At 34.9% G+C, this 15,504-nt stretch overlaps 1 protein-coding gene across 2 annotated transcripts in view; it reads left to right on the plus strand.

The window, feature by feature from the left end:
* The first annotated feature begins 280 nt into the window (after nt 1-280).
* Nucleotides 281-15,504, plus strand: part of RFC1 (replication factor C subunit 1) — an 88,210-nt gene continuing 72,986 nt past the window's right edge. For both annotated transcript variants that reach the window (XM_044682399.1, XM_044682400.1), the window contains exons 1-4: nt 281-405; nt 7,875-8,003; nt 9,689-9,764; nt 11,433-11,555. In XM_044682399.1, the coding sequence (XP_044538334.1) occupies nt 403-405; nt 7,875-8,003; nt 9,689-9,764; nt 11,433-11,555 (331 nt within the window). In that variant the 5' untranslated portion in view covers nt 281-402. The remainder of the gene's footprint in view (nt 406-7,874; nt 8,004-9,688; nt 9,765-11,432; nt 11,556-15,504) is intronic.

A 15,504-nucleotide genomic window follows, 5' to 3' on the forward strand; every position in this document is an offset into this window, starting at 1 on the left:
TAACTTGCCCAAAGTCACACAACAGCCTGAGGCTGAATTTGAACTCAGGTCTTCTGGAATCCAGGCCCGGCACTCTATCTACTAGCTACCTAACAGCTATTTATATAATTTCTAGATAGAATTATTCGAATGTAAGCTCCCTGAAGACAGGGTCGAATCATTTCATCCTTCCCCTACACTTCAACGTACTTGCGCAGAAGAGTTTGTGGCTAATCTCGCGACCTCATCCCGGCTGTGGGGACGCAAGGGCTCCTACGTCATCACTGGGCGCCACCGCCCCTGCCCCTATTTCGCGGGAGAACTTGTTGGCGCGAATGGAGTCCGAATCCCGCTAACGGCCTCCCTCTGCCACCGGCCTGCCTCCCTGCCTCCGTGTCCCCCGCCGTCGGCTCCCGGAAAGCCATGGTGAGCAGCAGGGCTTCCACCTCTAGCTCCAGGACTGGCAGCTGACTTGGGGCTGGGGGTGGGGTGGGGGGGACAGAGGCGGACTAGGATGCCAGTGACGGAGACTGGGAGGGCCTAGGGAAGAGTAACTGCTGGGGTGGGGGAGACGGCTGTGGACCCCCAGCCCAGGGTCCTTCTTTAAGGCCAGACGACTGCTGAGTCGGGCGGGAAGAGGAGCGAAATTTGAGAGTGCCTCTCTGGGTGCTGTCGGGAGGGAGTTTAGCTCTCTAAAGCCGCCTGGGGCGGTGAGGGGGATGAGAAGTTTGTGTTTTTGCTGGGGGGGGTGATTTAGTTTTCGGGTTCCAGCTTCTGTTGGGGGAGGGTGATTCTACGCTAAGCGCTGCATTTCACACCTTGGCCCTGATGAAAGGATGAAACCTCTATTTAGGCAGCTAGATGACGATGCACTTGGAATTGGGTGTATAGGATGTGAGTTCCAATTCTGCCTCCGACACTTGAACTATAGGAGTTACAGGGGCAAGTCACATCACTTTCCCCTGGCTTAGCTGCCTTATTTGTAAAATGACGATGACAATAAGCTCCCCACCCCCACCCCCAGTTTGTTGTATGTGCTTCTAGCCAAAAGAAAATTGTGTGAGCTCCATGGTAGAGTAGCTTCTTGGGAAGGAGGGAGGTTCTGACTTTATGGTTTACTTTTGTGGAAGAACTGCTTGGTTGATCTTAGAAGAATCAAACTGATGACATACATTTTCTTGGAAAAGAAAATTAGAAGTGGGTAGAAATTCAATATATTGTATTGTGGTTACAAGAAACAAATTTGACAGATGCCATTCTATTTCATTATGCAGGTTCATAGATTTAGAGCTGGTAGGGGCTACAGAGATGATTTTGACCATTTTTAAAGAGGAACTAAGGCATAGAGAAATTAGCTAAATGTTTGCTCCAAGTCAAGACACACACACATATGAGATAGTGAATAGTAGAACCTGCATTTGAACTTGAACTCAGGTCTTCTGACCCTGAGCCCAGTTTTCCTTCCACTATACCTCCTTTGGAGCTTGACATCATGCTTAAAAAGATATTAATTCATAAGTCAATTAAATGTAGCGCTGAAATAATCCATTTGGCAAAAGTGAGTTATCACATTACTTACTCAGAAAATAGTAATGTATTATATTTCCTAGCTATGGGAACATTTTTATTTAGAAATGAACTTATAAAACTCCCTAAAGTAAAAAACTATTGAATGGCATCAGGGGTATTGTAACACCACAACTCATTTTCCAACATGCCAGTTTTTCTGAGGTGAAGGAATAATTTTTTTTTAAACCCTTTCCTTCTGTTTTGGAATCAATACTGTGTATTAGTTCTAAGGCAGAAGAGAGGAAAGGGCTAGGCTATGGGGTTAAGTGACTTGCCAAGGTAACACATCTAGGAAGTGTCTGAGGCTAGATTTGAACTCAGTACCTCCTGTCTCTGGGCCTGCCTCTCAATCTTCTGAGCTATCCAGCTGCCCTGTGAAGGAATAATTTATAAAAAAATTTTTTAGGATGAGAAGCTTTATGCATTACATTGAAAAGAATGGATGGTTACTATTAAATGATCAGTACTTTTTAAAAAAAGTAAGTATTGTTGATACTTTTTAAACACCCCTTGTTTAAAAATAAAAAAAAAAGTTATAAAAAAAAACCACAACACCCTACCTTTGTCTTAGATTCACTGTTGGTTTCAAGGCAGAAGAATGGTAAGAGCTAGGCAACTGGGGTTAAGTGACTTGCCAAGGTCACTCATCTAGGAAGAATCTAAGACTAGATTTGAACCCAGGATCTCTCATCTCTGGGCCTGGCTCTATCCACTGAGACACCTAGCTGCCCCTCTTTTTTTTTTTTTTTCTTAGTCAGTGTTCCCATTTTAGAGTGCACTAAATTTTATATACCACATTATATATTTATCATATTTCAATTATTTGTTAGATTAATATTTATACTTGATTATTTTGCTTAATTATCTCAGATTTCCATAGTTTCTGCCTAAATTGCAGAAAAGACTGTCATTTTATTTGTTTTTAGTGACATTATCCTGAAGTATTAAAAATGGTGATGTTTCTTCAAGAATGAAGAAAATATGATCCTCAGAAGGGAGATACATCACTTTCATTGTCCAATATATCCTTTTAAAGAACAAAAAACAATACAGCAAAATTAACCAATATATGTAAGAAATTGTGACATCAGTTCAGCATTCTATTATCCATAATCACAAACCTTTGCACAGAATGGGAGTGAAGGAGTCTTCTCATAACTTTCTTTGGACCTATGGTTATCCTTTTCATAGGTTTTATTTAGTCCATAAGAATTTACTTATTGCCATATGCTGCTAGGTAAGACTAGGAATACAAAGAAAGGCAAAAACAGTTCTTGCCCTTGAGGTGGTTATAATAAAAAAAAAATTAAGAAAATTCTTTTGTTTTTGCAGCTCTTAGATTCTTTTACATTTATGTATCACAGTTTGCTAGACATTCCTCAGTTTTTTGGTATCTTTTTTGTTTCCAGTTCTTTACTAGACAGTATTGCTATAAATGTCTTTTTGTCAGTGAACAAGGAGATCACATTCTAATGTTCTTTTTATTTACATTGTGTTTATTGCTTTCCGGATTGTGTTTATTTCTCTTTCCCTCAGTTTCTAGAAGTCTTCCCTCTCTATGTTGCTCATGCTCATCATTTCTTATAGCACACTAATATTTTGTTATGCTTATGTAATCTCTGTCTTTTGAAGGTCATTTTCCCAGGTGATGTACTTTATGTTGCATGTAGTATGTACAGTGGGAGATAGTTTGATAGATGTAGATTCCAATGGTTAGCAGACATACTGAATGAATAGATTATCATACAGTATAGGGTTTAAATTTCATATTAAAGCTCTTTTCTACTATTTTTTTCTGATGCTCATTTTTTAACATTTATTCCTTTATTTAAAAGAGGATGGTAGTAAATTGGTCTGTTAAGTAAGATTTTTCAGTTGCACATATATTTAATTCCTCTCATGTCATCCTGGTATAATTAAAAGGAACAATCCATGTCTGCATTGTATTTTTCTAAAATATTTTCCAGTAGAAAAAAGCAAAAAAAAGTAGGAGAGAAAGCCAGCCTTAGAAATTGTCTGGATTGTTTTCTGGACTTAATGATTTGGCTAATGTATGGATAAAAATCTGAGAATCATTTTTTAAAAGTCAGTATCTATTTTCTAAAAATATCTATTTGTTGTTAAAAATCTGAATACTGCACAGTATTGAACTAATCAAACATGAGTCCCTAGAGAACTTTTTTAAGGAAAAAAAATGTGATTTTAGTGAATGAAACTAGCATAATTCAATCTAATTACATTGTTGACCAATTTTTTATTTGCTGTTTTTATCAGTTGTCTTATAATAGATCTTAGAAATGATCAGAAATTATCTTAGTGTCATATTGGCCAATTTCATAATTTTATATTGATATTGTAGATACAACTTTGCATTTTCTTGGGTTTTAAGATAAAAGTTCATCACATTTCAGTGTCTTGCATGAACTTTTTCTTATCCTTGTTTTTGTTGACTAGCTAAAAAATGAAGGAGAAATGTGATAGGTGCTTTTAAAATAGAATTACAGAGTCTAGTATGTTAGACCTCACTTTGTTACTCCTACTTTTTTTTGCATGAAAATATTTTAAATAGAAATGAATATGGTAGTATAATTTGCTTATACTTCTCTTTCCTTGATAGGCAGTAAATATAACTTTAAAAGTCTTCCAGCAGTGGTAAAAGAACCATCAGCATACCCTTATTGTTTGTTGACCTTTATATAGATATAGAGAACTAATCACAAGTGTATGTATGGGACTTGGAGAAAATACCTTAGAAATCATAGAAGGCCTCACAGAGACCCAGAGAGGCAATAACTTTCTAAAAATTACAAGAATAGTAAGTAGCAGAGATTGAATGTGAACTCATTCTCTTTTTCTAACCCCAACCTTGTCCTTGTACTTAGGGTCTTCAAGCATATAGAAGATATCCAGGTGGCTAGCTCAGGAGAAAGACTGAGCTTGAGATAGATTTGAGTCATCTGTTTAGACTTCATGATAGCTGAGTAAAACCTGATGAGATCTCCAAACCAGTGCTTTTAAAAAGAGCAGAGAGGCCCATACAGGGAATAAGGTAGGAGATGGATTAAGATTCAGCAAAGGAGACAAAAAAAGAGATTGAGACTAGAACCAGGAGAGAGGTATGTCTTTGAAGCTCAGGTAAGAGAGAATGGAGAGCCATATCAAAAGCTCTGTGTGTGGTGCCTGTACCATATGCTAGGTGAAAAGTCTTGAAGGCATCTCTTGGAGGGAGATAAGCATCTATTTATGAGGACTATTTGAAAAGTTTGTATCTTTTTTAAATTAAAATTACCATCAGCAAAAATCTGTCTCTCCACTGTTCTGTTGAGAGTGAGAGAAAAACAAAACCCCCTTACATACTTGTACATCAAGCAAAACATATTTCTTCTTTGGATGTATCTGAAAGAAAACAGATATATAAATATATTTTTACATACATAATCTCATCCTGCCTTCTGTCTTTCACCTCTTAGGAGATGGGTAACATGTTTCATCCTTACTTCTCTGGAATTGTGATTGATCTTTACATTGATCAGAAATCCCAAGTCTTTCAAAGTTCTAGTCTTTAGAATATGGTTGTCATAGTCTGAATTGTTCTCTTGGTTCTGTTCACTTCTCTCTGTATCACTTTATTCAAGTTTTCTTAGATGTCTCTGTAATTGCCTCCTTCATTTCTTACAGCACATCATATTTATATACTATAACTTCAGCAGCCATTTCCCAATTGATGAGTATCTCCTTAGATTCCCCTTGTTTACCCCCTCAAAAAGAACTATAACTATTTTTGCACATTTTTGTTTAGAGCTTGTATTTTGCTTGGGTTTCCTTTTCCGCTAACTTTTCAGTTTCCCTGTTGAGTGAAGTGTAGTTCATTATCAAACTCTCTGTGTGTGTGTGTGTGTGTGTGTGTGTGTGTGTGTGTGTGTTCTTCCCTTTTTTTTACTTGTTTAGATGTGCTATTTCTTCTACTCCTTCCTCCTTGTTGCACATTCTGATTACATGTGATTGACTGACACTGTTTCTCCCACCTCCAGTAATTTTCTTTTTTTTTTCAAAACATTTATTAATATTAATTTTTAACATGGTTACATGATTCATGCTCCTACTTTCCCCTTCTCCCCCCGCACTTCCCCCACCCATGGCTGATGTACATTTCCATTGGTTTTAACATGTGTCATTGATCAAGACCTATTTCCATATTGTTGTTAGTTGCATTGGTGTGGTAGTTTCGAGTCCACATCCCCATTCATGTCCACCTTAACCCATGCGTTCAAGCAGTTGTTTTTCTTCTATGTTTTCTCTCCTGCAGTTCTTCCTCTGAATGTGGGTAGTGTTCTTTACCATAAATCCCTCAGAATTGTCCTGTGTCATTGCATTGCTGCTAGTACAGAAGTCCATTACATTTGATTTTACCACAGTATATCAGTCTCTGTGTACAGTGTTCTTCTGGCTCTGCTCCTTTTCTTCTGCATCAGTTCCTGGAGGTCTTTCCAGTTCACATGGGATTCCTCCAGTTTATTATTCCTTTGAGCACAATAGTATTCCATCACCAGCATATACCACAATTTGTTCAGCCATTCCCCAATTGAAGGACATACCCTCCTTTTCAATTTTCTTTTTCTTCTTAAAAAATCCTTACTTTTGGTAATGGCAAGTTGCTTGGTAACTCAGAAGTGAAACTGATATGAAATTCGCATTTCCTTTACAGCTATGGAAGGAAGTGGTTGGCCACCTGAAATTTAGTTCTGTGCAAGATATAGTCTAGATTGTTATTTAATTTATTCACCACTCTCATTTTGTAACTTAAATTTTAATTCTCACAGCTGAATTATTTATATGGCTATTCGGCCATGTACTTTAATTAGGCTAACTTTTGAATTTAAGTGTGCTAGATGACTTAGTAGGTACACTACCAGGGAAACTTAAAAAAAAACAAAAAACAACTCTTACCTAATCTTAGAATCACTATGTATTGGTTCTAAGGCAGAAGGGCTGGCAAGAGTAAGGCCTAGGCATTGGGGATTAAGTGACTTGCCCAGGGTTACACAGCTAAGAAGTGTCTGAAGTCAGATTTGAACCGAGCACCGCCCATCTTCAAGGACTAGCTGCTCTGGCGAAAATATATAATTATATAGTAGTATAATTTAATTTTTACCTGTTTAATTCAGTGATTTTTTTGTGTCAAAGGATTGTGCTTCAGAAGTTGTTTTTAGAGCCATTGAGCTCAAGGATTTTGGAAGAAATAAAAAAAGTAGATTGGAAATTACTACTAGAAGAAAATGACTTATCATATGCATTAGAGATTTCAATAAGGAAGGTATGATATGACACATGGGTCACAGTAGCAAAATTAGGCAACCTAAATCCAGAGGGATAGGACATAATTTAGGGAGAGGAGCATAAATATATTTATTATAAATTGTAATATAAATAATTTGAGTTAATTCCCCCAACAGATTGTTAGCTTTTTGAAGCTAGTGACTATTTTATCTGCATTTTGTATTTCTTTTACACCTTAAGTTTATAGATCCAGAATTCTAAGGGGCTTTGGAGGTCATCTCATCTAATCCTTTTATTTTACAGATGAGAAAACTGAAGGAAGCCAGAGGCATTAAGTGACTTTTCCAAGGTAGTTGAAGAGCCAGGATTTGAACTAGGCTACTTTGATAAAGTATTTTTTGTACTGCCCAATAGAGCTTTGTACACTTTATGTCCTTTATTATTTTTAATGCAATACAATTCAATTCAAATTAGATCATGGATTTCCATTAGGAATTCCATTTTAATTAAGAATTATTCAGTGATAAATGGTAAATGACAGGAATGTTTTATTAAAGAAGTAAGGAAATTTTTTCTTTCAAATTTTAGAAGATTCTGTGTAGAAAAAATATTTTCAAGATTTTTGGTTATGCCCTAGATGTTTATTGTTAAGAGTTTCATCTTCTAAATTAGATAGGTCTCTTTAAGGAAGGGTTAATATTTTCTTATTGTTTGGCTTTCTCTAAATTGATGATTTTGTAGAAGGTATAGCTACTCAACAAATACATTTTGGGTTATTTATGTAATAATTGTGCTAGGGCTAGAAAATGTTTTATTTAGCTATTTTTGTTAAATCCTGAGGATTGGTATAAATTTTAGCTTCCGAAATTATATTTGCCTGAGTTTTTTTATCAGCCACTTTTCACAAAGACAGTCTAGGTCATTCTACAGTGACAGAATAGACTAATGCTGCAAACACCACTTAAAATATTCTTGTTATGTTTGAAGTTGGGATTTCGTCCACTTAAAATTTGGGAGAATTATTTCATAAGTGTCGTTTAAAATTTTAGGATATCCGGAAATTCTTTGGGGTCGTTCCAAGTGGAAAGAAACATGTTAATGAGACAGTGAAAAAGAGTGAGAATACAAAAACTGTTGAAGGACCATCAAAAACGAAAAAAGGAACAAAGGAAATCAAGGTAAGTTTTCCAAATAATGTTTTAGATTGTAATATAAAGACGAATGATAAACTAACTTCCCAAATTTGGTTGATTGTGAATTTGATACTACTAATAATAGCTAACTTTTATATAATCCGTTTACTATGTGCCAGGCCCTCTTTTAAGTGCCTTACTCTTATTTTATCTTCACAACAATCCTTTGAGGTAGATGCTATTATTATAATTCCTATTTTATAGATGTAGAAACTGAGGCTTACAGAAGTATGTGACTTGCCCAATATCCCATAGCTAGCAAGTAGATTTGAACTCTGCACAGTCAATATAGTGCTGGGCCTGGATTCAGGAAAACTCATCTCGAGTTTAAAATCTGGCTTTAAAAACTCATTAGCTGTCTGTTCCTAAATTTCTTTTTGTTCTTTATATTTTTCATGCTTTATAGCTGGTGTGCCTTGTTTATTATTATTATTATTATTTTTTTTAAACCCTTAACTTCTGTGTATTGGCTCCTAGGTGGAAGAGTGGTAAGGGTGGGCAATGGGGGTCAAGTGACTTGCCCAAGGTCACACAGCTGGGAAGTGGCTGAGGCTGGATTTGAACCCAGGACCTCCTGTCTCTAGGCCTGACTCTCAATCCACTGAGCTACCCAGCTTCCCCCTTGTTTATTATTTTTTGATGTTTAAAGTGTATCATTTTTAGTTGTTTAGAGTATTGATCATCTAAGTTAGAATCAACTCTAGATTATCTAATTTTTTTCCTGACTTTCTTCTCATACCTGGAATACTTTTCCTCATTATCTGTGTTTTCTGGCTTCCTTCACATCCTGATTAATTTCCACCTTATACAGGAAGCTTTTCCTAACCTCTCCTAATTACAGTGCCTTTCCTCTTAATTATTTCCTATTTATCCTTTGTATATCCTGTTTGTATATATTTGTTCTCTTGTTGTCTCCCCTGTTAGATTGTGAGCTCTGAGGTCAAAGACTGTCTTTTGCCTTTTTGTATCCCCAGTGCTTAGCACAATGTTTAAGCTAATGTACTTAATAAATATTAGTTGATAGTTAAGAAATGCTTATTGAGTAACCCTTGTCCTTATTCGTGATATAGTCCTATACTCTTGACATGAACTAATGTGTTTTCAGACCTAATAGAGAGAAGATAGGAGAAGAATGAGAAGTACCTTTTCATTTTCCTCTTAGATAGCTGGTTGTTATGTTATTATATTGTATTGTTACAGAAAGTAAAAAAAAAACAACAGAAAGTACTTTTAAATTGAATTAAAGTGGTTTTTGGCTCTCTTTCTCTTTTTTAAGCCTAATTTAAATGGCATCTTTTTGAATATTGAAATGAAATTTAAAAATCTGAAGTGACATTTTAAAGAAGTTGCAATTTTAAATAATTACTCTTGGAAACAAGAATTGTCTACTAGAGGACAAATGATTCCTTAATTGTTGCTTCTGCCCTTACCTTTTTTTTTGTTTGTTTCAAAAAAGTACTTGACTTAGTATATAGCTGTTACTTCTATTATAAGCTTCCTATTTGGCATGTTTGAAATAAAATTAGTGATATTGCTTTATCTTTTCTATTTTTATCTCCCACTTTACCTTATATGGTCACTAGCCACTCCATTCTTAGTTCAAGGGAGAAAGATAGGTTGGAAGGAAAAATAAGAATTTAAAAAACATCTAATGATTGCTTTAATTGTAGGTGAAAAATTCTTCCAAAGAAGATGATGTAAAACAAAAGCGTGCAAACAAGAAAAAGAGAATTATCTATGATTCAGGTAATTATTTTGAGGAGCATTCAAGACTTACTAGTTTTTACTTTATCACTTAAATTTAGTTATAAAAGTCTTTTTTGCTTCATTGAAAGATATAGCATTATTCATTTTTGAAATAAAAGTAATATAAAAGTTATAATTTTGCAAAAATGAGGTAATAGAAGCCATTGGTATCTTATACAAGATTTTTAAAAGGTAACAAAACAGCTTATATTTTTTGCTTACATATTTTATATGTTAAAATAATAGTTCAACCTATTAGTGGTAGTTTTTTTCCCTGCTTTTGGGGAAGTGATGGAAAATCTAGATTGAGTAGTTAAAATTCAAAAGAAACCAAAAGAATTTATGACTCTTTAGGACTTTGATAGATTTATTAGAAGGCCCCATTCAGACAATTTAAGCATTTGTGTGAGTTCAGCGTGTCTAACATTGGCGTATTCTGTAGAAATAAAAGAATAAAAAAAATGTGACAAGATACGGGATAACTCACGTGATAATAAGAGAAATAAGAGGATTTAAGACAGAGCCTGAGAGGACACTCCTGGATAGTAGGGATAAGGACTTGAACTAGGGTGGTAGCATTGACAATGAATTCTGATACAGTAGAGAAAGGATTGGATTTTGAATCAGATTGCCTGATTTTAATTTTATATCTTCTACTTATTATCTATTTGGCCTCATTCATCAGTTTCTTTAATCTGTTAAAATTAAGGAGTGATTTTTAAGTTCCCTTCCATTTTAAAATCCTGTAAAACTACTGCATTGATATGGGCAGGGTATGGATTTGTGAGAGACTTCTGAGGTAGAATAGAAAGGTCATTGATTAGCAGGTGGAAATTTGATTTTTTTTTTTGTTTCTTTCAAAAATTTTAGTATGGTTGACTAGTTATGTTAGTAATCCAAGTAGAGAAGAGAAATCATGAGGGAGAAAATTAGGTGTTTTTTTTTTTTCATGTCCCATTTCAGTTTGAGCTTCTGGTGGGGCATTGAGTTATCTGGGCACGAGAACTCCTCATCTGAGTGATAAGGATGAAGATTAAATTTGATAATAATTCATATGATAGCTAGTATTTAAATAAGGCTTTAAGATTTGGAGAATTTAAGAATTAAATAATAATTTTAAGATTTGGAGAAGGAAAAGTCATACCACTCCAATGCCTTTGCCAAGAAAACCCCAAATGAGCATGATAGGTGAAAAAAAGTGAAGCAGAGATTGTGACTTAGGCAGGGTCATTCAACTAGTAACTATCTGATTCCAGATTTAAACTTGAGTCTTTCTGACTTCAGATCTAGCACTCTATCCATATAAGGGTAACAGTTGAAGCAGTAGCAGTTTAGGAAAGGTCCTCAAGGAAGAGACTATATATAGCAAAAAGAAGATGGAGGACTGAGTCTTGGAGTAGGGGAGGCACATCATTGGATCATCAGAGAAGTAAAAAGAAAGCTGAAAGGAGTGTGCCATAAGGGCCAAGAAGAAAGGAAGAGTTAATAGTGTCAGGTAGTCTAGAAACATCAGAAAATAAGGATTGAGCAAAGGGCATGGGATTTGGTGATCATCAAAGACTATTAAATGTTTCCGTTACAGAAGATATTTTTTAAAGAACTTTGATACACTACATAATGACTTTGAAGCCTAGATATTTGATGAATGTGTTTTTATTCTAAATACAGACTCAGAGCCAGAGGAGACAGTACAAGTTAAAAATGTTCAAAACCAATCAGAGAAATTGCTGATGTCTTCCAAACCTCAGAAAATTCCAAGGCAAGATCCTGTTACATATGTTTCAGAAACAGGTAATAATGTCTATAATGCTTACTTCTTTATAAATAAGTCATTAAAAAAAATATTTTATTTTTTTAGAAAAATTTTCCATAGTTACATGATTCTTGTTTTTACTTTCCCCTTCACCGCCTCACCCCCCCCCCCCATGTGCATTTCCCCTGGTTTTAACATGTGTGATCAATCAAGACTTATTTACATATTACGGATAGCTACATTGGTGTGGTCGTTTAGTGTCTATGTCCCCAACCATGCCTGCATCAACCCATGTGTTCAAGCAGTTGTTTTTCTTCTGTGTTTCCACTCCTGCAGTTCTTCCTCTGAATATGGGCAGCGTTCTTTTCCATAAGTCCCTCAGAATTGTCCTGGGTCATTGCATTGCTGCCAGTACAGAAGCCCATTACATTCGATTTTACCATAGTATATCAGTCTCTGTGTACAATGTTCTTCTGGCTCTGCTCCTTTCACTCTGCATCAATTCCTGGAGGTCTTTCCAGTTCACATGGAATTCCTCCTGTTTATTGTTCCTTTGAGCACAATAGTATTCCATCACCAGCAGATACCACAATTTGTTTCAGCCATTCCCCAATTGAAGGGCATCCCTTCGTTTTCCACTTTTTTGCCACCACAAAAAGAGCAGCTATAAATATTTTCGTACAAATCTGTTTATCTATGATCTCTTTGGGGTACTAACCCAGTAATGGTATGGCTGGATCAAAGGGCAGGCATTCTTTTATTGCTCTTTGGGTATAATTCCAAATTGCCCTCCAGAATGGTTGGATCATTTCACAACTCCACCAGCAATGCATTAATGTCCCAAATTTGCCAGATCCCCTCCAGCATTCATTACTCTCCCCTTCTTTCATTTTAGCCAATCTGCTAGGTGTGAGTTGATACCTCAGAGTTGTTTTGATTTGCATTTCTTTAATTATTAGAGATTTAGAACACTTTCTCATGATCTTATTAATAGTTTTGATTTCTTTATCTGAAAATTGCCTATTCATGTCTCTTGCCCATTTGTCAATTGGGGAATGGCTTGATTTTTTATACAATTGATTTAGCTCCTTGTATATTTGAGTAATTAGACCTCTGTCAGAGTTTTTGTTATAAAGATTTTTCCCAGTCTATTGTTTCCCTTCTGATTTTGGTTGCATTGATTTGTTTGTACAAAAACTTTTAAATTTAATATAATCAAAATTATTTATTTTACATTTTGTAATTTTTTCTATCTCTTGCTTGGTTTTAAAATGTTCCCTTTCCCATAGATCTGACAGGTATACTATTCTATGTTCACCTAATTTTCTTATAGTTTCCTTCTTTATATTCAAGTCATTCACCCATTCTGAATTTATCTTGGTGTAGGGAGTGAGATGTTGATCTAAGCCTAATCTCTCCCATATTGTTTTCCAATTTTCCCCAGCAGTTTTTGTCAAATAGTGGATTTTTGTCCCCAAAATTGGGCTCTTTGGGTTTAGACAGTCTTGCTGAGGTCACTTACCCCAAGTCTATTCCACTGATCCTCCCTTCTGTCTCTTAGCCAGTAGCATATTGTTTTGATAACCGCTGCTTTATAGTATAGTTTTAATATCTGGTACTGGTAGGCCACCTTCCTTCACATTTTTTTCATTATTTCTCTTGATATTCTTGATCTTTTGTTCTTCCAAATGAACTTTGTTATAGTTTTATCTAATTCATTAAAAAATTTTTTGGTAGTTTGATAGGTACGGCACTAAATAGGTAAATTAATTTGGGCAGAATGGTCATTTTTATTATGTTAGCTTGTCCTACCTATGAGCAATCAATGTTTTTCCAATTGTTTAGATCTAGTTTTAATTGTTTGGAAAGTGTTTTGTAGTTGTGTTCGTATAATTACTGTGTTTGTTTTGGTAGGTAGATTCCTAAGTATTTTATATTGTCTAGGGTGATTTTAAATGGTGTTTCTCTTTCTACCTCTTGCTGCTATCATGTGTTGGAGATATGTAGAAATGCTGGTGATTTATGTGCATTTATTTTGTATCCTGCAACTTTGCTAAAGTTGTTGATTATTTCTATAAGCTTAGTTGATTCTCTAGGATTTTTTAAGTAGACTATCATATCATCTTCAAAGAGTGATAGCTTAGTCTCCTCACTGCTCATTTTAATACCTTCAATTTCTTTTTCTTCTCTAATTGCAACTGCTAGTGTTTCTAGAACTATGTTGAATAATAGAGATGATAATGGACATCCTTATTTCACTCCTGATCTTATTGGGAAGGCTTCTAATTTATCCCCATTGCATATAATGCTTGTTGATGGTTTTAGGTATATACTGTTTATTATTTTTAGGAAGGGTCCTTCTATTCCTATACTTTTCAGCGTTTTCAATAGGAATGGATGCTGTATTTTGTCAAAGGCTTTTTCAGCATCTATTGAGATAATCATGTGTTTTTTGTTGGTTTGCTTGTTGATATGGTCAATTATGTGAATAGTTTTCCTGATGTTGAACCATCCTTGCATTCCTGGTATAAATCCCACCTGATCATAATGAATAACCCTCATGATAACTTGCTGGAGTTTTTTTGCTAGTATTCTGTTTAAGATTTTTGCATCTATGTTCATTAAGGAGATTAGTCTATAGTTTTCTTTCTCTGTTTTTGATCTACCTGGCTTTGGGATCAGTACCATATTTGTATCATAAAAGGAATTTGGTAGGACTCCTTCTTTGCTTATTATGTCAAATAGTTTGTATAGTATTGGAATTAGTTGTTCTTTGAAGGTTTGATAGAATTCACTTGTGAATCCATCTGGTCCTGGGGATTTTTTCTTAGGCAGTTCTTTGATGGCTAGTTCAATTTCTTTTTCTGATATGGGATTATTTAAGTATTCTATTTCTTCTACTGTTAATCTAGGCAATTTATATTTTTGTAAAGATTTATCCATCTCACCTAGATTGCTATATTTATTACCATATAATTGCGCAAAATAGTTTTTAATGATTGCCTTGATTTCCTCTTCATTAGAGGTGAGGTCTCCCTTTTCATCTTTGATACTGATGATTTGGTTTTCTTCTTTCCTTTTTAAAATTAGATTGACCAGTACTTTGTCAATTTTGTTTGTTTTTTCAAAGTACCAGCTTCTAGTCTTATTTATTAATTCAGTAGTTCTTTTACTTTCAATTTTATTAATTTCTCCTTTAATTTTTGTAATCTCTAATTGGGTTTTTAGCTGGGAATTTTTAATTTGTTCCTTTTCTAATTTTTTAATTTGTATGCCCAGTTCATTGATCTTTGCCCTCTCTAATTTGTTAATACATACACTCAAGGATATAAATTTCCCCCTGAGTACTGCCTTAACTGCGTTCCACAGAGTTTGGTAGGATGTCTCATCATTGTCATTCTCTTCAATGAAATTATTGATTGTTTCCATGATTTCTTCTTTAACTAACTGGTTTTGGAGAATCATATTATTTAATTTCCAATTAGTTTTTGGTTTGCCTGTCCATGTACCCTTACTAATTATTATTTTTATTGCATTATGATCTGAAAATGTTACATTTATTATTTCTGCTCTTTTGCATTTGTTTGTGATATTTCTGTGCCCTATTACATGGTCAATCTTTGTGAATGTACCATGTGCAGCTGAAAAGAAGGTGTATTCCTTTTTGTCCCTATTTATTTTTCTCCACATATCTATTAAATTTAATTTTTCTAGGATTTCATTCACCTCTCATCCCTTTCTTATTTATTTTTTGGCTTGATTTATCTAGATCTGAAAGAGGAATATTTAGATCTCCCACTAGTATGGTTTTACTTCTCCCACTAGTATGGTTTTACTATCTATTTCCTTCTTGAGCTCAGCCAGTTTCTCCTTTAGGAATTTGGATGCTATACCATTTGGTGCATACATGTTGAGTACTGTTATTTCCTCATTGTCTATGCTGTCTTTTATCAGGATGTAATTACCTTCCCTGTCTCTTTTTTTTTT

The sequence above is a fragment of the Gracilinanus agilis genome, chromosome 6 (genome assembly GCF_016433145.1).
Source record: "Gracilinanus agilis isolate LMUSP501 chromosome 6, AgileGrace, whole genome shotgun sequence".
Lineage (NCBI taxonomy): Eukaryota > Metazoa > Chordata > Mammalia > Didelphimorphia > Didelphidae > Gracilinanus > Gracilinanus agilis.